The 25,833-nt window shown below is 29.9% G+C and overlaps 2 protein-coding genes across 10 annotated transcripts in view; one reads left to right on the top strand and one right to left on the bottom strand.

Moving 5' to 3' along the window:
• LOC126852434 (alpha-tocopherol transfer protein-like) overlaps window positions 1–20,292 on the bottom strand; it is a 23,101-nt gene extending 2,809 nt beyond the window's left edge. Inside the window, exons 1-2 of one of the 8 annotated variants that reach the window (XM_050597253.1) lie at window positions 20,101–20,292; window positions 8,032–8,377 (exon numbers count right to left, since the gene is read on the bottom strand). In XM_050597253.1, the coding sequence (XP_050453210.1) occupies window positions 8,032–8,074 (43 nt within the window). In that variant the 5' untranslated portion in view covers window positions 8,075–8,377; window positions 20,101–20,292. Of the gene's footprint in view, window positions 1–6,135; window positions 6,253–6,568; window positions 6,681–6,708; window positions 6,854–8,031; window positions 8,378–18,576; window positions 18,594–19,820; window positions 19,963–20,100 lie in introns of those variants that run through there. The other 7 variants (XM_050597251.1, XM_050597254.1, XM_050597258.1 and 4 more) reach the window with 7 other exon arrangements.
• Window positions 15,284–25,833, top strand: LOC126852431 (alpha-tocopherol transfer protein-like). Of its 2 annotated transcripts, XM_050597246.1 has the most exons (5): window positions 15,284–15,411; window positions 21,650–21,965; window positions 22,909–23,003; window positions 24,993–25,307; window positions 25,473–25,833. In XM_050597246.1, the coding sequence occupies exons 2-5, from the start codon at window positions 21,806–21,808 to the stop codon at window positions 25,812–25,814; spliced, it is 912 nt and encodes a 303-aa protein (XP_050453203.1). In that variant the 5' UTR covers window positions 15,284–15,411; window positions 21,650–21,805; the 3' UTR covers window positions 25,815–25,833. The 2 variants fall into 2 exon arrangements, with proteins under 2 accessions (XP_050453203.1, XP_050453202.1); XM_050597245.1 differs by lacking the exon at window positions 15,284–15,411 and having other exon boundaries at window positions 21,492–21,965.

Genomic DNA, 25,833 nt, shown 5'->3' with positions numbered 1-25,833 from the left:
CAGTATATATATATATATATATATATATATATATATATATATATATATATATATATATATATATGGATATATATTTTAAAGATATTTTTAAACAATTCATTTCTTTGTGTTTTCTCATTTCGGTTTTTATAGTTAATATTCTGTTTTTACATATCATCATTGTACATATGAATGTAATGAGTCTTTAGAAAAAAATGTTGAATTGTAGAAACAATGAAATTTTTAACGCAAGTAGCTACCAAGTTACATAAATGTAGATAAAAAACTTGTTCTATCTTATATTCAGATCATTTGATTTCTCTTTCTCTTTTTTATGCAACATTTTAATTAATAAGTTAAACTGATGCAATGTTGAAAGTATGTCATAATGCGGAATAATTAATTTAGCGTTTTCGTAATTCACCTTCAAGGTCATATGATAAATATAAACGACTTCAAATTTTTATGTGTTCTCAAACTATTCATTCTCAAACTAAATTCCTGGATTCATCATTCCTTATAATAAACGAATAGATTAATAGAATATAAGAAAAACTAAAGGACAATTGACGACATGTATGTTTAATACATACGCGAGCGATGATCAAACCATGCAAAAATCAAGCAATACTTTTAACGTAGTGCCGAGGAAAGAGATGAGTTTGCTTTTCGTGTTTGAGCAACCATTAATTATTTAACACATCGCGGATGTACTGAGTAATGCAGTCGTTTGCAACTTTGGAGAGGATGCAGAACAGAAATTGCAGGCGTATCACGTCCATGAATAATCACTGGAAACGTGACTCAGCTTTCTTATCGTAAACATTCAAAGCTTGGTGGCTATAGAATTATCACTGAGTTTCTGCCGAATATAATGACGCTCTATTCGCTTTTATATTCTTGATTATTTATTCATTTTTCTTTGAATTTATTTCGTAACTTTTTCTGAATTTAAACATCACAAATTGGACGAAACCAAGACTACCATAATCATAATAATGTTCTTTTTTATTCTTTTTATTTATTTAAAATACTATTTGAATGTATAAAAGAAAAGCAGGTTAGTTAAAAACCATCTTGCAAGTTACAAAGCATTTTTTATATTATTTGTACGTTTTAACATTTATTTATACATCACTTTCTTTGACTAAAATTATACTGAAGCTTATTAAACCGAATCAGATAAATGGTAATTAAAATTTTTTTAAACAAATTTATTCCGTTAGTGTATCAATAATCACGATATAATCTTCGACTTCCTTGACCATCAGACGAGTCTCGACTAGCGGAGAACAGATTACAAAAGCGGTAAGAAGGTACGACAATCGTGTCAAGGAGGTTACGTTATTATACCGATATGATATACACAATTTTCAGACTACTGTCATGCAATAATAATATTATCATTATTATTACGATATGCGTGACGTGAAATTGAAATCAGTGATTTGGAAGAAACGAGTCTCGTCAGCAACCTTGATTTACAATTAAAAAAAAAAGTATATGATGTCACTTTTAATAGATTGCAAGATTAGTAATTTACATAATTTCGATCTTTTTTTTAATGTAAAAAGCGTAAAATGTTAATTATAAATTTCGACACTAAATTAATTTTATTCTTATGAAATTCACGGAGAATATTTCGATAAACTTGTAAATTATCAGTAGCCGGCACATTGCTGCAATTGATACATATATGCACTAAGAGATAATAATACACACAGATATTGCATGCTCTTAGTATGCATGTACTTCGCTTAAACTGATATCATTAGTGCGAACCACGTGCATTGTTGCGGGCAGTTCCTATCAGCTGTATACGCTTTATCGCGTTCCAAATGAGCGTGCTCTAAACGAGTTCCATCCTAAATGTTTCTGCAAGTCGACAAATTTGTAAACGCAATTTAGGACGAAGTGCAAACGATGTGAATCGCAACTGGCTCATGTCTGAATTCGCGATTTTATGAATTTATTTATTATTCGCTTCTCTAGAATATCGAATGTCATTATAGATAAACAAAAATAATTTTACGCAAGATTTCCCTTTATTTTTTTCTGTTTTTTGCACCGCGGCAAATTGCACGGATTAGCCTAGAATATTGATCGAGTGATTGTGTCGCGATTTGGACGAGAATCGGTATTACGACAGTCTTTATATTGCGAATTAATAGAAACGAGAATGCTGATGCGAACCTCATCGTGGCACGTAATGATGCGTCGCACATAGTAATTATACTTAGCAATTATACGTGCCAAAAATAGTTATAGTTACATTCTTGGCGTTACCGAGAGAAGGAACAAACCGTTCCTCTGCTTGCGATATAAAATACGTAAATGAAATATAAAAATATACGTTAATATATAAATTACGTTAATCGGAAAGATCATCTAGGAAGAATCATCTAGAAATAATTTGTTCGTTATTTTATAATATTAGTAGACTTTTCCATCATTTCATTTATCCGATAAGCGTAAATATATAATAATGAATAAATTTAATTACCTTCTTGATTATTTTAATCGTAAACTTTTTTTTTAAAGACCGATCACACGCAATCAATTAAATATTTCTTACACCGAGAAATATTGTGATAACAAAAAGAGCAATTATGTATGTCTAAAAATATACTTGGCTGATCTTTTTACAGGCGAGACATATGAAGCTGGATTCAAGTTTTGAATTCGTTTTCTTGAAGTCGATCTCTCGCATGAGATATTTATTAATAGAAAAACTAAAATACTTTCTTTTTAATAAAAAAGTTAAAATAATTTTTGAATTACAAATTATTAGAAAAGAAAGAATTATAATAAAGCAGATTTTATGGATACGAAAAAATAAAAGTTTATTTCTTACAGTTAATTTTAGATGTATTTTAAATCAGTTACACATGAGATTTAATTTTACATCAATTCGTTAAAGTTATTTTAGAAGAAAGAGACGCATTCTTTCACGTTTTCTATTCTTTGACAGTCACGAATGTATTTAACTTTATCTTACTTTCGATATTGAAACATCAGTTTTATAAACAACTGGCAGATGACCGAAACAAATTTTTCGTGAATGTGCGATAAGCATCTAAATCGATCATTATATTCCGCAAAAAATTAACAATTTTTGCAAGCGTTATTTTGATATTGCAACATACATTCCGATGCAGTAAAGTAAGAATTATTTTGGGGATATTATTAAAAAATTGCATACGATAAAGATGCCATAATTTTTATCTATAATAATATTTTAATAATATTTTTATAATTACAATAATTTTTAATAATACTATTTTTATTAATTTCATAATAATTTTTTTAAACATAAGCCGTTTTAATTTTTCTCTCATAATATAATAGAATTAAATGATAACGTTAATAATGATAACGAAAAGATAATGATAACAAAAATATATTTGAATAAAATTGTGGCAAAAAATTAGCGGTGAAATTTTGTAATTATACCTCAACAATTTTCTGCGAATGAGGCGTAATCAATATTAAATACTCTGCGACATATCTTCGCGCAAGAACACGATAGATCGCTGTTTTGTTTGCCAGAGAGAAAGAGAGAGAGGGAGAAAAAGAAAAAGATAAGACAAATATCCTCGCACATATCCAATATCTTAGTGAGTTGAGAAAGATGAGACAGATTAGGTAGGAAGTTGTCTTGAGAGATTTATCGTTCAACATTTACGACTCCGCAAACAAGAATTGTCTGACCGGTTGAACTTCTTGCGTTTAACTAATAGCAAAAATTTACAGGACAGAAAGTAGAAACAAATGTACCGCAAAATAAAGGTGTGTCATAAATGGAACGTTAAATATTCTTTGCATGCCATGAAACCTCCCCATTCTGTTGAAAAATGGGATGCTAATTATTTTTCTCGGTTCAACTCGTGACGTATGTAAGACTCTAGGAAATACCATTCCTTGAAAATCATTTAGTTGCGTTTACATTAAAAAAAAAAAAAAAATTCAATCAATCATTGAAATCGACAGCGGTTAAATCGCTTCGAAAAAATTATGTAAAGTTTTCACAGCAAAAAAATTTAGAAAAACACAGATAAAATTTATGATAATAATGTCTACTTTAAAAAGTCGTATTTAAAATTTTGCACTTTAGTCTCTCAGCTTGAGCTCTTTATATATCAACTATATGTAATCAAACAATGGAATCCGTTCTCGTCATCCGTTGTTAATTATTATTAGATCATGCAACGTTCAGCATACGTGAGAAACTAAAGCATTACTTTATCCGTATCATGATTGTATATAATATAAATAAAATTGTCACGTTTTGTGATAAAATACGAATGAAAAGTGATATATAAATTGATAATATTAAATATAACAAGTATAATGTATAATTATTTCTGATCTCTCTCTCTCTCTCTCTCTCTCTCTCTCTCTCTCTCTCTTATTTATGGCAAATTTTATACAAATATATGCATATTTATACAAATATATGCACATATTAGAATGTTTTTTAGAAATCACTAATATTCCGTTATTTTTCATAGAAAAAGGTCAAAAAAAAAAGTTAAAAAAAAATGTAGACAAAAATATTTAAATGAAAAAAGAATATAGAGTGATGCGGGAGAAATTCGTATTTTGTAGTCGCGCCTTCGATTAACACAACTACATTAAAGATCTTTATTTAATCGTAAAGATTGGATAGAAAGGGTCAAAGTTGATTTATACGATAGAAAGTTTATTGAAGCTATAACTCTGAACTCCTGGACCGACAGTACTCATAAGATTTCGATTTCCGGCGACAAGTAGCGCGATAATTGAAGTATAACGCGAGAAGGAGCGAGATTTCCGTTCGCAATAAAGACTTTTCCGATGTGCTCCCGGAAAAGCTAGTCGCACATTAATTTCAAATTAACACGTTCTTTCCGATTCATCGACAATAAGTACAGTCGATCCATGATCCATAATAACACGAATCTCGAGCATTCAATTTCAAGAACCAATCAGTAATCGGCATTGTTTGCCATGAATCTGATTGTTCGATTCACAGAATCAGAAAAACTAAACAATAACAGAAATCTTTGTGTTCAAACGGAATGTCTGGTTCTTCTAGAATCTAGAACAAGAAACGAAAATAATAATTGGTTTTAACAATATATACGATTATACCGCTTTCTCGAATATGTATCAGTTTTATAAGCATAAAATACAAAAAGATTTTCTCTCGAAAATTCTAATTTCCAAAGTGAAGATTTTATCTTAGAACGTATGGCAAAGAATGGCTTTTTAAAATCTATCTGTGTCATGGCCACAGAGAAATTACTTGGGAACAAAACTTGTTTCGATCCCAAGTAATTTCTCTTTTGAGTCTAACTTGCTTATGGAATAGTATATCGAACGCACTAAATATAATCCCTCTGTAAAGAAAAAAATTTGAAAAAATTTTTTACAAACTTGCTTTCGAAATCTTTTGAAAATATCAGAATGATCGTATAATATTCTAATAATTCTCGATTTTAACATTGATAAATCACTTTCTTTATGATCTTATTTTAAGTTTATTGTATGTACTTACATTAATGTAAAAAAACTGTTTTTGATGTACATACATCATATCAAATATATATATATATATATATATATATATATATATATATATATATATATATATATATATATATATATATAAACATATATTATATGCCATAAAAAATATGACGCGTCTTTATATATCGCGCGGTAACATCTTGCATAAGATACATAAATAAATTTTTAATTGCTTAGTTGTTTTTGTCAAAAAAAAAAAAAATTTTAAAGAATTAGGTATGTTAAATTCAATCATAAATAACGCATTGCATAATCGATCAAGTATCGCATCATATCGTGAGTGAAGTTTTAAGATCGCAAAAATACACTATTAATAAATTTTTGTTACGTAATGTATATGAGATTATGAACATGCTAAGTTCAACACTCATGCTGTAACAAAATAACAAATTTACAAATTATCAAAAGTAATTGCACTAAAACTGGAGCGATATAATTTTGACATTTGAATCTTAAAAGTCTATTTAATTTTTTGGCAATTTCTTTTACATATAGATTAACAGCTAATATTTTTACGAATACATTTAAGAATACAATTGACAAGATGTGCTTATGAATGATTACACTGAAGCGAGCTCTACTTACATCTTAATCGAAGATATAGTTCCGAACATTCCGACATAATCCGCGACAGCGAAGAGAACCGATTCACACGTCAAAATTGAAAATAAAATTTAAATAAACACTTCACCGACGCAAATAATCGACGTTAAAACGCGCGTTTGAAAAACAGATGAAAATGTGAATGGTATTCGACCGTTCACCTGTTTTATACATGCACTGACATACATTCTGGGTTAGTAGAAAGTCGATGTGATATTGAAAATATAAATGTTTTCAATATTCAAGTCCCATTCATGGTCCTTTTAATTTTAATTTAATTAAATTAATTAAGTGTATTAATTTTTTTAATAGCCACATTACATCGACGTATAATTTGCTCTACTTCGAGACACGATACATTAGCTATAGCGTTTTATTTATTAAATTATAAAACCATTCAATATAAATTACGTGCCTTTCAACGTACATAAGTTGTATAACAGTTTCTTTACGGATATATGAAACATCGTGACATTTTCAGCCGAGGAGAAGATTGACAGATTGTGTGTATGATCACAGATGCACTTTCGCTTAAGAAAATTGCCTCGTACTCACTGTCTACCGGTGCCATGATGTGCCGGAGGCGTTATGAGTCAGCTCACAAACGCGTCAAACTACCGATGATGATGAGCGAAATCGAACGATCTGTACGAGACCGAAAAACGAATCAAAATGCGACAGGTGTCGCGCCGACGATCGCTTTTATACATCGTGATTCTCAGGGTCAAGCAGGTAATAAGACAGCGGCCGTGTCAATTTTTCTCAGGCGCAGCATGCACCAGCTTGGCTTATGTCGCCGCATGTGAACGTGATGTAATTTCATTGTCTTTATTATCAATGTTTCCGTGTGTGATGATAAATAGTATATCATGGGGATGCTGCGTACGCAGATGGAATACGATGTACGATGACAGATGCGGCCAATTAATCAACACATTGCCAAAGCGACGACAAATACAACATGTGTAAATATTCTATTTGTGACCGATGATCAATCAAATCGATGATTAGATCGATGTGTTAGTGTTTCGTATCATCGGGAAATGTTCAAAATAAATGAACATACAAAATTCTTGTTTCATTAGTTTCTTTTTTGAAAGGTACGTTAAAAATGTTTTAGTGGAGAAGAAATACCTCAATGACAATTTCTCGATTAAGACCTGAAGAAAGAAATTTTTTCTTTTTGACAAGATATTTGTACGAGAAAAAGAAACAATAAATTGCCAGTTTGGTCGTATAAACACTTGTTTATTAATTTATTTACTGGCGACATTTTTAAAATTAAACATAATATATATATATATATATAACGCAATATGTTTTGTAACAATAACAATTCTATATTGTTGTCTGATAAAATATTAATTGTTTATAAAATAATTAATATTGATGATGAATAAAATTTCATCAAGTATTTATTTGCGTCATATATTGCGTTAAAATTCTAAGTATACTAAGAGGAAATAAATTTACATATCATGTATATATATATATATATATATATATATATATATATATATACATGATATGTAAATTTATTATTTATAATTTTATAATTTATTATTATTAATAATAATTTATAATAATTTATTATTATTAATATATATATATATATATATATATATATATGATATGTAAATAAATTTACATATCATGTATATATATATATATATATACATGATATGTAAATTTATTTCCTCTTAGTATACTTAGCATTTTAAAGCATCATAAAAATTAAATGCTTGCACATACGGCTTGTAAGAAATACACAAAAATATAAGAAAAGAATAGTATGAGCAAATAAAAAAATTTTTTTAAATTCTCTGCTTTATTACACGAATTGTGAGATTTTAGGATTAAGAATGATAAATTTCATACCTGTTGAAATCGTTATTCTTATTATCTCCATGTTTGAATCCATTGATTCGATTCCGTTGAATCCGTAGACTAGTAATCCGACTGAGCAATTAAAAAGATTTCTTTCTCGTTAATAATATTCAAGACTGACACGTCCTTTTGTATGTAAACGAATTTGCACTAGTCCGATCTTTAATCTTTCCCCCACTCTATTTCTGCCATCACTTTATTGTCACTATTTCTGCCATCACTTTTATCTAATTTACTATTAATATTTTCTTCATTCGATTTATGCTGAATGATTCCACGCGCAATAATCAATAACCCAACTCCTCTCTCTTCTTCTCTCTCTACTTCTTTTTATCATCTGCAAGAGAAACGGAAATTATATTAGAGATTACACAAAATATTTTTTTTATATTTTTCGTTATTTTAATTTTTCTTATATAAATTATACTTTGTGTATTCTTTTTTCGTTTTCCATGTTTTACATATTTTTTTATATTGCAAATATAATTATTATTATAGTAAGCTAAATTCGGAATTTATCTAACAATAAATCAATGTGACATACACTTGTATATTTATGTATTAAAATAATATATTATAAGATCGTCCTTTGTTTTCATACGATAATAAATCAGGTTCATTATCAAAAATCACTTTATTTAATTAAAGAAAGACAAAAAACAAATTACGATTAAAAAATCTATACTTTAATTGAATATTTTTTATTGAATTTTGAATATCTCATGAACCTTCTAATGGATATTTTCTTTCAGTCTCTTAAAAATTACATGTTATATTATACGTTACAATTTTTTATCAGTTTCCGATTAATGTATTGAGAATTGATATCGATAAAAACTTCTTACATAAGTCTGCAGCAGAAAATAAAATGACTTTTGAAATAAAATACGTAATAAAATACATAAAATGACGATTATAACAAGCAAACATTATTGGAACGTTGGATACATTTACATTGTATTTAATATTTATTTATGACTTTATGACATTTTTATTTATAGCGTTTTTTATATATATTTATATATTTATATATATTATATATATGTTTTTGCTTTAAAAGTTATTTTTTACTGGGATGCAATTTTCTTATCTTTTCTGATATAATATAAACGCAGATGTTCCAGAAATAGGCAAGATATACAGGTAGCTAAAAAATAAATTTTTTAACGAAACACGATATATCGTCCGGTCGATCTATATTCTGAGAATGCATTATATTATACATCTGATGAATTATAAAAGCCGATCAACAGGTTCAGCAGCTGAACTCCAATTTTTTCTTATATCGATTTTACATTTAAATTTAAAATTATTATATGGCTAAAAAAAATAATAATTCTACAAACAAGCACTATTTCACAAGTTTTCGATGAGCTGTAAAAAATTTTGTGACGTAAAAGAAGTTCAATTTGCAACAGGCATAGTTAATGCACAATGCATTAATATAATTGCATCATTTTTTTATTAATTGTAGTGTTCGCCATCTTAATATCGCATTGAATAGAAACAAACGTAATCTTTGTATAAAAAATATAATTGTGAGTGCGCTTTTTTGCTCGAGCAATCACATAGAATTTAATATGGAGAGGCATGCTCGAGAAAAACGCTATAATTATCTAGGGAAAAAAGAATTTTACATTGAGAATTAAATCTATTGTATGAAATCAAATATATGGAAAACAGAACTCTTATGTTTGCTAAAATTTATCGAATATCGATGCAATTTTTTTCTTATTTCTTTTAGGAAAATTTAGGAGAAAAAACGAGCTTTTAAGCATATTTTGGAATTGCATCATGTCAGACATTGTCGGACTTCTTTTACTTTGCATACAGGCATTTTCGCAACGCATGCAAACGTCAGCGAATGTATAATTATCAATAAAAAAGAACATAAAGAACAAGTTCATGATATTTATATATTAATGAACCTTTGTCTTATCTTTCTAAGTTATTTTTATTTTTTGAAATGTGTTGACAAGAAATATTGCACTTTGTTTTTTCACAATGTCTAAACTGTCAATAAAAGATTGTGAAAATAGCATAATAACAAATGCCGGTTAAATTAATTAATTAAAATAAAACAATAACAAATTTAAAATTTTATGTGTAATATATATAAATTAAAAAAAATCGGCTAATTCGCGTGAGTATAAGCGCGTGGCAAGAAAGGACGATCTAGAGACAACCTAAAGAACTTTGCGGTTATACATATGTAAAAAATTATTCAAAAATTGTAGCGGAACAATGATGCATATATTAATTATATGTTCGTAAAAATTAAATGATCGTAAGAAACGCTTTGACGTATTGAATAAATACAAATACGATACTGTATGCAAAATTATCTTCAACGATCATCATATTGATGTATGCATGTATGCACTTTGCATATGTTGATTCTATTGTTACTCAAAGATGAATAAGAGCATTTATTATTATCTAGATTTGTTTAACAATGGACTTTGAGCGAAGCACGTTCTCTTTCTTTTTTCAAATTTCATATTCTACGTGTCAAAGTCCAATTGCAAATTATAACATTATATATTCATTAAGAAAAAAAGTGAATGACGCATGGAAAAAAAAACGTATAAATTATGTCGGCTTGTTGTGCAATTGGATCAATAAAAAAAAACGATTCAATCGACTAATTACCATGATTCAAAGAAAAAAAATATTAATATTCTATTTTGAATTATGATACATGAAATATTTCCATTTTTAATCATGGTAATTAAATTTGAATACATTGCAAGTCTTTTATTTGCGCAATATCCTCAGATTTATCGAGATTATTATCAAGATTTATCGAGCAAAAATTATGAAATGTCACTGATATATGTATATATGAAGGTCTACAAATTCTAGTTCCGCGTAATCTATTTTTCAAATTTGATGTTAGAAATAGGAAGCAATCAACTGATTACATCTGCCATGATTTATTATTAATTAGGCATAACTATATATATAATAACTATATAATAATGTATATATATATATATATATATATATATATATATATATATATAGTATGTATATTTGTATATATTCTCGTATTATTCTCGTATCAAAAGGCATTTATATTTCGAGACTCGTGATGCAGGGAAGAGAGTTTCATTAGATCCGCTTGTGCATGGCTGTGTTAACTCTGCTTCTGCGTCAGTTTATATAATAATATATCGCCAATATACCGTGCATCCAATTAATATTTATAACGCAATTGACACGGCCCATGGTAGTGCATGACGTACAGTTGATAATTAAATAAATCTGTAATTTTCTCTTCACAAATTTCAGCCGGCAGCATTAAAAATAAATGCAAACGAGACGTACTTTTATAAAATATATATATATATATATATATATATATATATATATATATATAAAATTTAAAAACTTATATTTATATTTATTAATAAGATAAGGAAGGAAAGTATAGACTTTTGCATATTAACGGCCATTGATCCGACAATTGTAAACGGCCAATGGCCGGATAATGGAGTGCAAAGTCTATCTACTCTCACATTATCGCTCACATAAGGAAGAAAGCCAAGGCTCTGTTTGCCTATACATATGTATGCCTATGCGTCTATGTATACATATATACGTATTGGCGATCTTACACGATTCTCCGGCAGTGTGTGCTTTGTATAAACACACTGTGCCTCTCCGAGAGCACGTGTGTTGCGACTACAAATAAATTTAGTTCTGATCTCCCGAGTGATGATTTCCCTTTCTACGAGCTGCCCGATGATTTTTGCATCCTTTAGAAGAGTTCAAAGCGTGAGATTATATAAGAGCTTTAAACAATCACGCAGACACGTGTGTGTATAAGCATTTCTATTTATTTCGTTCTATGTGCAATCACAGCTAGACAATTTTCAGCGACAAAAGTCATGTCAAAATTTATAATGAATAACATCTTATGTATATAAATTTCATCTGGAATATTGAATATTTTTTTCGAATAAAATATTACATTAAACAAATATATTTGTGATGAAAAAGTCTAGGAAAAAAAAAAAATAACATTTACGAGAAACAAAGTAATAAATAATGGGCACTGTTCACATTTTGAGGAAAAATTTATTTAAAAAAAAAATTGATCTGCTTTGATAAAAAAGCATTTATTGCTATTATGAAATAAAGCATCTTTATAGGTAGCAGAATTGCATAAAAATATTTCTTCATAAAGTCATTACAAATATATATATATATATATATATATATATATATATATATATATATATATATTTGCTACAACTTCGTAATCAATAAGATTGCATAGATCTTTCGGTTTTTCTCTTTATGCATTTTTATAGTTTGTGTCCCTATAATAGAAAATATCTATCTTTCTCATAATGCTATTTTTGCTAATCTTCAAGGTTTTGTCCTCCGTTATGAAACTTCCTTATTATGTTACTTCTCATTAAGCTAACCTACGGGTAGCAAGCATACATCCGCGTGACAGGTATAATTTTGCGGGTTCCCCACATCTCTTAATTCCGAGCGTCTCTCCTTCATAATCCTCTCTCGTAATACGGCAATTCTCATAATAAGAGATTTCATTCCCAAAGTGTCGCGTTACTTCGAGACTTTCTAACCCGGCATAATGGAAAATGAGTATGTACAACCGAGATAATCGCGAAAACAAAACGAGATCAGAGTCTCGAAGGTATGCTAAAATGGAACTTCATTGTGAAATTAAAAAGAAGAAGAAACAATCACTTTCCTATCGTGATCGAAAGTAGCCTATTCAAAATTGCAACTCGACCAAAGTAGATGCATTTTGTGATTCTCGCTTACGAGATCTGTTGTATCAAGAGTATGATTAAATCAGCTTTCAAATAACGTATTTTTTTCTCGTCTTTAGAAGAAAACTATGATGCTAAATACGCGAGTTTTGTCTAATTAAATAAGTATTTAAATTCAACTAGTTAACTTTGACAAGGAGTTTTATTTATTTCTGACGCAATTACGTCTCCATGCTCGATGGATAGATTATCTCTTGCATCTCATGCATTTAACTTAGCTGTCATAATCCGGCCGACATTTTCGCAGGATAAAAGAGTAGGAAGTCGTAGACGTAGAAAAAGCACAGACGTATAAAAAAGCGAATAAAATAAGTTTAAAAGCGCGTTTACACGGATATGATCGAGGTATGACACAGATAATGACTCTTCTGTTCTCATCGTTAGATTGCATCGTCATTGTCGATTGTTGAAATTACAGTCAGCGATTCAATAACATTATCATGAATTAAAAAGTAATGTCCTGCCTGCTGCATCTTAATTAAATAATGCTACGTTCGTTGAATTAATAGTGTTCTCAATTATTAAATTATTCAGTGAATTGCGTTTTGTATCAAGTTTTGATAAACAAGTTTATCAAAAGTGAACCGTAAAGATTCAAATGACCTAAGCACGATTATTATCATAAGAGACTTCTTTCAACAACGTACTAAATACTACGTCTATCGTGGATTTACATTGTTGCAAAAAAAAAAAAAGAAAAGAGAATCTCTGTGTTCTGTAAAATTTTAAAAATATCCTATTTAAATATCTACTTACAATATATAAAAAAAAGTTAACTTTTTATTATATAAAATTTTGTCTTTTTTCTCTAGAAATGTATAATCAATTATAAGAAGAAACAATGAATAATGAAATTTACGAACAAAATTTTTAATGTTCATTAAATCTTTGCTGTATTAAATTAATTACTTTTAATAATAAAAATTTTAATAAAAAAGAGATAATCCTTAATAATCAAAATAAAAACGAAGAAAAATAAATTTCAATTATAGTTTAGGAAATGTTTGCGTTTCTACATGTTTCTCTTACAATCGCTTTGTCATTAAATCCGCGACATATATTGTCGCTCGTATTGTTTATTAATGAACATCCTGAATGATACACCGCGAAACAATCGATGATTTTTGCAAAGTGCGAAAGTGTGAGAATACGTAAATGTGACAATTCAATTTATTATCAATCGTACCAAATGTCTTTAAGTGTGCAGTCTGACAGGTTCAGTCACATATATTTTTTTCTTTACTAATACAGTAGTTGGTAGTGAGTGTCGTAATTTTCTCTTTTGTATTTCCTGATGAAAATTACTGCTACACAAAGCAATCCAACGTAACAAACACCATTGTTGAATGAGATTTAATTATTTTTTTATCCGAATGAATTCATCAGACTAATAATATGACAAGTCGGAGTAATTTCTTTTCTTCTTCAAATGAAGAAAATACTCGGAGAAAATTTAGCGTTTATTTATATTGCTTTTTCCGCTAAAATATCGTGCCGGAATTTATTAAATGACAGCAGAATAATATATTTGTCAAATTAATTTAGAATTATCACAGATCCAGGCCTCGACATCAACAAATATCATTATTATATTTAATTACGCTGTATCGTTAGATTTAATTACGCTAATTATTAATTTCTTAAAATAATTATCATTTCCGTAAAATCCAATATCTCGAGTGTAATGGATAAACCTATCCGTTGATTAATTTGAATTACGAAGATCGCGCCGCATCGTGAATTAATATCTCATTTACTGATTGCATTATACCCTCGTACACATGCGTGCATTAATTACAACGGAAATTAATGAGATAGCCTCATTTCACAATGAAATCGCTTGTGCTTAATATTAGCCGCTAGACTTATTGCTAGAAGGGTATATTCGTTGCACATTAATTATGTGGTCGACTGAAAGATTATCGGTCATCTTTATCCTCTCGCGATAATTATTTAATTTGCAATTATAAACCTTGGCTCAATAATAAATCTATTATGTCTTTATCAATCGGGTTCGTTCACGAGAGAATGAATTATTTTTTCTCTTCTCTCTTTTTCGCGTCAGTTTCTTTTCTTTTATCTGTAAACAGTCGCTCTTTAAAAGCTGAGTAAGCAATCTCGCAAAAATGTATGCATGCGAGATAATAAGTATTTTACACAAAGTGGGTGTAGGTATCACGTGGTAAGTTTTTATTCTAATTAGCGGCGTGTAGAACGACGGTATTATAAACCGGAATTGGACGCCTATGATTTAACGATGTTAACGCGAGATTAATCTTTAGACTAGGAAAACTGGCTAGGTTTCGGAGTTCACGAGCGTGTAGCAAACAACGACCCTTCCAGGTTCTTCATGGAAAGGCGATTGTGCCGTGGCGGTCATGCAACTTTCTCGCTGCCGGAATCGTAAATGCGGAAGTGGTCGGATAGTACTATGGTGGTCGAATACCCGCTTACCGATTTACCGATCAGTGCTTATAGGATCGCTCATTCGCAAGGATCGTGAGCAAGCTAGAGATCCGCGTCTACACCTATTGCATTTTCTGACAGACTCTTCTCGCCGGTGAGTCCTCGTTCAAACAAAGTCCGCGGATCGAGAAACAAGGAAACCCGAGACTTTTCTTTATGTCAGCGAGAATAGCAAATAATATATCTCGACGAATCAATTATTGTATTCACTAAGCATCCGTTAAAAGCCGCGTGAATTTACCTTGAGAGATGGTGGAAATTTGTTCTTCCAAAATTTTCTACTTGATGTGTCTTCTGTTTATAAATGAAAATTATAAATTATAAATTATACAAATTGAATTACTGTAGTAGAAAAATTACGAGAAAAATGACAAGATGTCCAATATATCGCAATGTCGATATTTGCCACGATGAGCATTTACAATTCGCATATTTTCAATTCTCTCGTAACTGAAAATTAAATGTACGAGATTTCAAGAATCGGCTGAAGGTACATATATTCGAATATTATTTATCGCACTGTCACATCTTGAATTTTACTTAACTCAAAAAAAAAAAGAATGACACTATTATGCCTTGAAGGCCATAATAAAATTATGCTTTTACGAAGTTATTTCTTGGCTGCATTTTGTTAGCTTAACTGATGTCATCGAGAGAAATGATGAAAAACATCTCGTGGAAGAAAGAATTAGTGTGAATCAGAATTTTAATGTGTGCGTAAAAATACAGATGTAATAGTTAAGATTATGCGTTTTAAAATTACTTGTTGATTAATTAATTACTAGCAAATCGTACAGTAATTAATTAAATATTAAAGATAGAGCAATTATTTTTCTAATTAATTATTTTTATTTTACCAGTTTTTAATTATTTTTATTTTTGTGTTACCAGTTGCAGATAAATCAACGTTTAAAAAAAATACATGTTAATATTTGTGTAATATGATTGTGATTGTGATTTGAGTTAAATGAATTATAAGTTTTCCTCTCGCGACGAGAGTTAATAAAAGACTTGCTCTAAAAAGAACAAAGATATAAATAAAGAATTGGTTGCACAATGTGTTTAGACAATTTACGCATATTTGAAGTACAATTTACATATATACATATGTAAATCAAGCAAAATTAATAATTTATATAAACATAAAAAATAAAACTAGTTATGCATATGTATTTGACTCTTCATAATATAAAGTACTAAATAGTTATCTAAGAAAAAAGGATTTAAAGTTCTTGATCAGCTGATTATATCTTGTATGATGCTAATAACAAGAAAAAATAAGAATAACTAAACAGATAAATTATAGAGAAGTCATTAATGTTGCAATTGAACAATAAATCTTTAAATGAGAATCTATTTATCTTTTAAACATTTCAAAATTTAAAAAACTTCGATATATTTTCATATAATTGCAATTTTTTGAGTTAAAATTTCAAAACGCGCAATTGCCAGAAATGGAAACACTGTAATATATTTAATATGTACGTATATTTTTATGAACTTTTTAATAATGATTTTCATTGGGATAAGAATTGTTTTATTATACTTGAAAAGATTAATAATTTAGTCTGCTATCTTGGAAATATGAACAATGTTGACGTCATTTAAAAGATGTTTTAAGATATAATTAGAAAGTATTGATATGTTGTTAATGATAAAAGGACATTAACTGGTAAATAGAAAGCCGGAAATTTGCTCCTCAACGGTTGACTCCAGCGGAAAATCCCTACATAAAACTGTGACACGTAGTTTTCATTACATTAAAGTGTATACAGTTGCATATCGAAAGGCGTTGCTTTAAATTTCGACGATCATAGATATACATACTCCCAACAATTTTCGCGATTAGAAACAGGAGAGAAGAATAATTTTTTTTTTATTATTATCTCTATAGAAGATGAAGATTGATGTATAAAAGCACTCGTCACGTCACAGATAAGTTAGTGTGCTTCGTAAAAAAGAAGAACTCATTTACAGAGCGATTTATCATGCTTTCAAGACCAACCCTAAGAGATCGCAATCTTTTCCACAAATGTGAGAGATTTTTATGCAAGATAATCCACATAAAATATTACAAGCATTTTCCCGAAAATTGTTAAAGATAGCGACAAGATTCTTTTATGATATTCAAAGTTTGTTGTGAGTCACTTTATAGAACAAATGGAATATCCTGGACTATCCTGTATATATGGAACGCTCTAAAAATTTCTATCGTTTTTATAATTTTTTCTTACGTTTTATCACAGTTCTGTCACAATCGAGAATTGAGCTTCTCTGAAGAAATGTTTTAAGACAATAATAATAAATAATTAATTTAATATAATCGCTATATATGTTATTTATGTATTTTATGTATTATATGCAACTTTCAAAAATTTATTAAAGAAAATTGATGTTGGCTTAAACAAAAAGAATAAAACTTTCTACAACAAAAAGATATGTATCTGCTAATGTAATATTTCTTACGGTTAGACGTTGTGTTACAACATTATTATGGTTTCACTTTTGGCTCATACTCCGCTCGCGAAACATCAAAGAATGCATTGTAATGCGAGCGAAGTGCATACAATAAACGCGGTGACGACAGCGAAATCAAACAATTTCGGAAAATTACAATATACGCGACCTGGATACGAAAAAATATTTATTATCATCGCACCGACATTACTTATGATGTAATCATCAAAAACGATGGAGAAAGCATACTCTAATAGCACGTATACTTACAATTAGATTACATCACAAAGTCATCGTTACGTGACGACAGATTTGACACATGAATTCTCATGCTCGATCACGCGCGCTGTATAATGACACATTCACATAGATTCGAGACGTACAGATTTGCACAAATTTTCCTCGGGATTTAGATCAATTATTTTACGTAAATTATAATAATTATCTCAGGATCATAACGCGGACTTTCGTCTACGCGATCCGATTCAAAGAGTCGAATTATATATTATATGTATATGTATGTGTATATAAATCTCTCCTTTATTTTTCGCGCAGAATCCCCTCGTTGATAACCACGCGTCAAACGATTTATTGATCCGGATAATGAAGAATAGGATCTTTGTCCGCGCATTTTTATGTGCAGATGTCAATGACGCCGTGCGTGCGTATATGTGTATATGCGTGTACGCTAGTCAGCGTTACCGTACCGTGAAATGCAGTCGTTAGTGAAAGTGTTGGGCAGTGGATGTGCAACAGAATGACCATGACACATTTTGCAACACGTTTCTATACTATAATTTACCAGATGCAGTGTATATCGTGAAATTAGGTCAAAAATTGTCCTTCCCTTCCTTTCTGTCTGTGGAACAAAGAAACTTTGGCGGTTTCGAGCCGTCTTTTCACTCTTTTCTGTTTTATTTCTTACTTTCCGCCTTTCAATGTTAAACCGATGATTCACTTGTTATTTTACTACGCGTCGCAAAGACGCGTTTATCTTTTTGCGATAATATTCCTGTTGAGGAGAATTATGATATGCGAATGACTTTGTTCTATTATTTGATTAGTAGCTACATACGTATACACGCATACGTATTGTGTGTCGATAAGATTAATATATCAATAAGATATATCGATAGCATGATGTCATTACAAATAATTATCTACATGTAATGAGCATGCTAAACAACTTCTTAAAAATGCGTTAAAAGTTTGCATTTTTGCGCATATATATATATATATATATATATATATATATATATATATATATATACATACATACATACATACATACATATATACATACATATATACATACATACATACATACATACATATATACATACATACATACATACATATATACATACATACATACACACATACATACATACATACACACATACTTACATACATATACATACACATGCTCGGGAAACATCAATACGCTTTCTATCTTGCTTATTAGATTCTTAAAAAACGATTAAAAATTCACGTTTCAGTTTCTGAAGAGCATGAGTAACTGATAAACCTTGAGCAAAGGTCATAACATATGATAAATCTCAAGTATCGCGAATAAAAGGACAATATAGGTCAAAACTTTCTCCATTAACGTAAAATAATTTATATATTTTTATATGTGTGTGCAAATCTATTTTTTCAATTTAATTTTGCTTCCATCAATAATGTCATTATCGAATAAAAAGGCAAATTGATCCCAACATCCTTTCGTGTAAAATTAAAAATTTTATCATTCGCGGAATATTCCGCGTCGATTATTACAGAAACAATTTTTTCAATCCTTTCATTAAATTTTTGCCGAGAAAAACACATTCATCATTTATAAAAGAATCATTAGATGAATCACAACTCATATGCGTCTTCAACAAGGCAAAGATAATGTTACATAGTAAGTAGTTAAACAAAAAACTATTACGCAGAGTATACATATAGAATAGATGAATCAAGCGAGGGAAAATTAATGAAAGCTAGCTTAAAAAATACAGCTGCTAGTTAGAAAAAAAAAATAATTTTTTTTTTATTAATTACTTGCGAGCAGCGTATAATGATCCTATCTCTCTCGGTTGCAACTTCGTAAGACGACCTGGATGTAATGATGATGACGGCCCACGCTCGGCCTCGGACACGCAAGAAGACGTACTAATAACCGTGCGAGACATCCAACTACCTCGCACATTCGCGCAAAGGTTTTCGATGGTGAAGCATAAAGTAAGAGGAGAACCGTCGCGTGAAAACTACCTTGGTGAACCGTGAGCCAATTGCGTCATCGCTGCGATCGGTACCGGCGCGCAAACAGTATCGTACTCACGGAAAACTGCATCTGTATCCCTTCACCAGTGTATATCCTGCCTGCGGAAGAGAAGTTAAATCTGCGCAAAAATATCTCTTGAAAGCGGTCGTTCTTCATTAACATCGATCGACGATCACTTCCTTGAGTGTCTCGATAATAACTCCGTGATAGCTTTACGCGCTTTCGCGTTCTTAAATCTCTCTGTGTGTGCGTGTGTGTGTTACAACAATCACATTATTGCCCTCTATCAAAGAGGGCAAGAAGTAATAACGTGATGCTGAAATATAGTATATCTTGCACGGAAAACAGCAAATCAGACTCGTTCGTTGCACAATATAGGTTCCCTTTTTTGCAAACGCAATTTATTGAGAGAGAAATGTAAATTACATCATTTTACCAAGTAAAAATTATTAATTGCGAAAAACGCGTTCTAGAAATATAAATTTTAATCTCACGTGTGTATATTTCGCAATCTCGGCAAAATTACCAAGCAAAATGCAAGTATGTATTATTATAATATTATAGCAAACAAACCGGATGTTAGTATTGTAAAAGCTGATGAAGGCATAATTGTCGTAGCGCGCGATGCAATGTAACCTTCGTGAAAGTTCATATAGTTATCGTTTCGTTTTAAAATTCTTGTAAGAAAAAAATTTCCTATGATACACTTTAAGATTATTTACGAATCTATCAAACAAATATTATTTCAAAGTAAAGTACATGTGTATTAATTAAATTTTATTTGAAATTGATATAATAAAATTAACGTCTCCACTCTTTTCTTGATAAGTAACGTTGCGAAAAAACACTTTATCAGCGACATAACATCCGTGTAATAATTTATTTCAATGACATTACAATATTTTAACGTTTGTTTACTCGCTGAAAGTGTACTAACAATAACTATAACATCTTTCAAGCTACGCGTACAGAATTCACCTCATGTCAGTCCTGCAAATTTAAAATATTTCTTATCAGCTATGCATGTACAATAACAAAATTCTCAACATATAATTTTTTTTTTACTACAATTTTTATTTGTATTACTTGATTAAGTTGCTTCGTTTTGGATTTTATCCCATTGGACTTATCTCTGCTATCGCAGCTCTGATTAAGTCCATCTTACAATTAGATCCAACTAAATCCCTCCAAAGTCACGTTATTGTAACTGCGCAATGTTTAGATAATCTTCAAGGATAAGGAAATATTTTTCTCTTAGCCGGCTTAAAAAATAAAAATCATCTGGCAACAGGAGTCAAACAAGACTCCGCGGGACAATTATATACGTGCACCGATCACGCGCGAGCAAATATATACACGCTCACGGCCGTGTAGAATCGCGTGCATGAATATTGAGTAGAAGGAGGTTATCTAGTAAAACCGGCAGAGGAAAGTCCAGCCGGTAGCTGCATGAGTGACAGTGCGATGCACGATTGTATGCGCGCGTGATTTCGCTCTTGACGCGCCGCAACGAGTGTCTCGAACAAGAGACACACCGACATCCTGTATATTACGGATGAAATATTAGTAGTAGCATCCATTCCGTCCGTATGTTATCATGCCGCAGGACAACCAAAGGATCAGCAACGGTGTCGAGTCGGAGACGATCACGACGAAGCATCAGCAGAACGACAAACCCGAAAAAGATTCGAGGGATCAAGGGATCCACGACGAGCAAGAGGCTGATGACAAGGAGGATCTAGAGTTTTGCAAGGGTACCGAGATGCCCGAGTTCAAGAATGATCAGCTGTTACGGGATGATGAGCAGATAAGTTTGGATTTTAGTGTGCCGCCGGAAGTTATGGAATATGCGAGAAGAGAGCTCGGGGAGACCGATGAAGTCAAATGTCAAACATTGCAGGAATTACGTGACATGATCTACGGTAATTTATTTTGCAGTATTGCAATATTGGTGTGAGATATGATAAATGGAAAATAATGTTGATGCTATCAATTTAATAGTTTCAAATGTGTTATCTAAAAAAGAGAAGATGGAGTTAGTTTAGAAACATGACATCTTGACATAAAAATAATATTTCTGAAAGAACTGATTAGTATTTTAATGCGTTTTAAATTAAAATAAATATTTTAATTTTTTTTGTATTCTAAAATCAAGTTCACAAAACATAAATAGTTAGAAGTAAAATTGTTACGAAAATATTCGGAAAAAATTAAATATTTTTTGTGATGTTTAAATAATATATATGTGTGATTTTTTAAATATATATATATATATATATATATATATATATATATATATATATATATCTTAAAATATATATATAATTAAAGTATATTATCATACATGAATATATAAAAATATCTAAATACAATTTTCGCAAAAATCCAGTTTTTTGCATTTTATACTTTTGTTAAAATTATTTTTAACATTTTCCACAATATTACATTCAATTTTATTCTTGTCATAATAAAAATTTTACAATAATAATTAATATCCTTGAAAAATTCTAACTTCCACAAGTTGTAAATTATAAAATTATATATTGTAAATTATATGTTGTAAATTGTAAAATTGTCGAGATTTTCCACACGTCTCTAAGTTGCTACAATTTTCAATATTTTTACTCGTTATAAAATTTTCTTTTAATATGTCTGTGATAACATCTTTTTTCTAAAAAAATATAATTTTTCTATTACAATAATAGTATCAGAGGATGTGTTTCTTTCTCGAGATATCTCTAAATTAAAATAAATTTTTCTCTCTTGAATTTGGCAAATATAAAAAAATGACAATAATTTTCTAATAAAATAGAAACTATATTTTTATTATTTGACGTCTAATTTATTGTATATATTCTTTGATAGAAAGAGGCGAGTGTATGCCGCACAGGATGGACGACGATTTTCTTATCAGATTTCTTCGCGCCAGAAACTTTAATCTAAAAAGAGCGCACAGATTGGTGAGTTGTAAATGTAGACATTGCCATTGACAGTAATATTTATAACGAGATAATTAACGAGATAAGTATTACGTGATGGAAAAGTAAATAAGTAGTTCGATTACATTGATCGAAGAGAAAAAGAAATTGCTTTCATTTAAATTCATGTTTGCATCGACATATTTTTATCAGTAGATGATGAAAAATTATCTTGTGCAAGAATTGGAACATCAAAAGAAAAAAAAAATATATAAAGATAGAAAATTTTTAATAATATTTTAAATTTCCATTGGAAATATATTTTATACAAGAAAGATTAAAAAAGAAGAAATAGTTATAAATATTTGCAATTGAGTTTTCAACAAACAAGTTTTGTAATGAAAATTTATAATAATAATTTTTTAAATATTTTATTAATTTTTTAAATAAATTTATAATTAATAATTTTGTACGAACAATTGTGACAAATTATATAATTTATTTTCTTTTCAACTTATAATTCTGCGATGTATTCCTAGTAATTTTCTAGAAATAACATTAATCGGCTGCCTCTCATGTATGCTAAATATAATATTTCTCTTGAATAAAAGATTTTATTCAAGAGAAATTTAAAATTACTATTTATTAGATACTACTTTTTATAATACATCGTGAATTAATCTTGTTGCTTTCTCGTGTATATACTTTTTCATAATTATAAACTGCATTAGATTACTGGAAATGAAAAAAGATTACTCAGAAATATTGTTTTCTCACTATTATGTCTCACTTTTTGACTCATAATATAAACTTTGTTACAAATAAATCATAAAACTAATTTTGTAGAGACTTGTAAATTAGATATCAAATATATATCATATTGAGTCATTTGAATAATTTGCATCGTAAATGAGAAACTGTTTTTTTGGCTGAATTTTTGAAAAAACTCACTTTTTCATACTTAATGGTTATTTTTTTATTTATCTATTTAAATCATTTAGGATAAATTACCTGAATCGGATTTAAATACGTTTAAAATAGAAAATAAGTTTATCTATGTGATTATTTATGCTAATATCATAATCGACTCAATATAATCGCAGTGATAATCTTTACCTGCAATTTTGTTTTCTGCTCGATTTTATATAAAAATAAACTAATACAAATTGTTTTAACTGCAGCAAAATGTATATGCTATCTTTCTTTGTTTATTCTTTTTTATCTCATTTTTTATAATTAAATTATCTTTAATTTATTTTTATTTATATAATTCACGCGAGATAACAATATCAACGAATTTATTATCAAACGTTTTATCGTCGAATTATACAGAGATAATTTATATCATTTTATTCGTGTTATTCAAAAATATTTTTGTTTAAAAGATAAAAAAATTACTACTCTATCGGACGTCAATAGTGTTTATGAAAATTCAAAAAATGTGAATTACTGTAACTGTATGAATATCGACAATTGATATTAAAATTATTCAGCGAATAAAACGTGAGCATGAGGTGAACTACTCGTTGCAGAATTGTGTCAAGGCAAACTGATTTACTTTTAAGAGATTGGATACAAGAGTTAGCACAGTGCCATTTTAAAGAAAAACTAAGTAATAAAAGGACAATGAAATTTAACCATCTTTTAACGGAATAATCGGGTTACTAATTGCTCTTAATTACTATCGAATAATTATGAAATAATCGCGACTTTCTAGCAAAAATGAGAAAAGTATTATAGAGCTAAAAGTATATTTCATCACACAAAACCGGCTTTAAGACGATTCAATCGCGAATTCCTGCATATTCATAAAAAAAAAACAAATATTATAAATGGGCTATTTATAAATATCATAAAAGCAATCAACGATAAAGAATTCATAATTACAGTTATTTCAACGCGCGATGATGAATGACATTTACAATCGGTTACGTTTCATTCGCGCAATTTCAACGCACATTGGATATGATGTTTTTCAAAAAATTATGTTCAAAACACAAGGCTGATTTCTCTCAAGAGATCTTTCGATAGATAGTGAATTACTACAACTTCAAAGAGGAACATCCGGAGATTCATCAGCAGATGAACCCGACGGAGATGAGATATATAGGCGATGACGATGTGATCACGGTACCACCGTACAGGACCCAGTGCGGCAGACGTTTGCTGATCTACCGGATAGGTAATTGGAATCCGAGTAAATATCCCGTCGAGGAGCTCTTCAAGGCTACGACCTGCGTGCTCGAGCTAGGCATCCTCGAGCCTAGGGCGCAGATTATGGGGGGTATCGTCATCTTTGATCTCAAGGACATCACCATACAACACGCGTGGACCGTGACGCCTCAGGTATCTCATCGTACTTATTTTTTTTCGTTTAAAAAAAATTGTTTTTTTTTATATCATGTTGCATAGATCGTGATTATCGACAAATGTAATTACAACCGTGAGATGAAAGAGAAGCTAATGTAATAATATATACGATATTGCAACATGAGATAATTCGTTCTCCAGGTGGCAAGCATGATGCTATCTCTGATGGTGACCGCGTTTCCCATAAAGATTCACGAGTTGCACATTCTCCATCAATCGTGGATTTTTGACACGATCTTCGCGGTCTTCAAGCCGCTCATCGATACCAACATGCGAAACAGGATATTCTTCCACGGCAGTGACTACAAGAGTCTTCATAAACACGTCTCACCCGAGTACCTGCCGAAGATTTACGGCGGTGTGAGAAACGAGATGCCTTACTACAAGTGGATCGAAGCATTGATCAAGGATCCGAAAATCGTCGATCAGATGAGCAAGATGGGATACGTCCTCACAAATGAGATCCTCGAGTTCTTCAAATAAAATCAATTCAGGATCCTGA

Source organism: Cataglyphis hispanica, chromosome 10 (genome assembly GCF_021464435.1).
Source record: "Cataglyphis hispanica isolate Lineage 1 chromosome 10, ULB_Chis1_1.0, whole genome shotgun sequence".
Lineage (NCBI taxonomy): Eukaryota > Metazoa > Arthropoda > Insecta > Hymenoptera > Formicidae > Cataglyphis > Cataglyphis hispanica.
This window is presented reverse-complemented; position numbering and strand designations above follow the sequence as displayed.

Coding starts and splice junctions, on each gene's coding strand:
- LOC126852431 (XM_050597245.1), top strand. CDS start 21,641: ATGCCGCAGGACAACCAAAGGATCAGCAACGGTGTCGAGTCGGAGACG. Junction 21,966..22,908: donor ATTACGTGACATGATCTACG/GTAATTTATTTT, acceptor ATTCTTTGATAG/AAAGAGGCGAGTGTATGCCG. Junction 25,308..25,472: donor CGTGGACCGTGACGCCTCAG/GTATCTCATCGT, acceptor TTCGTTCTCCAG/GTGGCAAGCATGATGCTATC.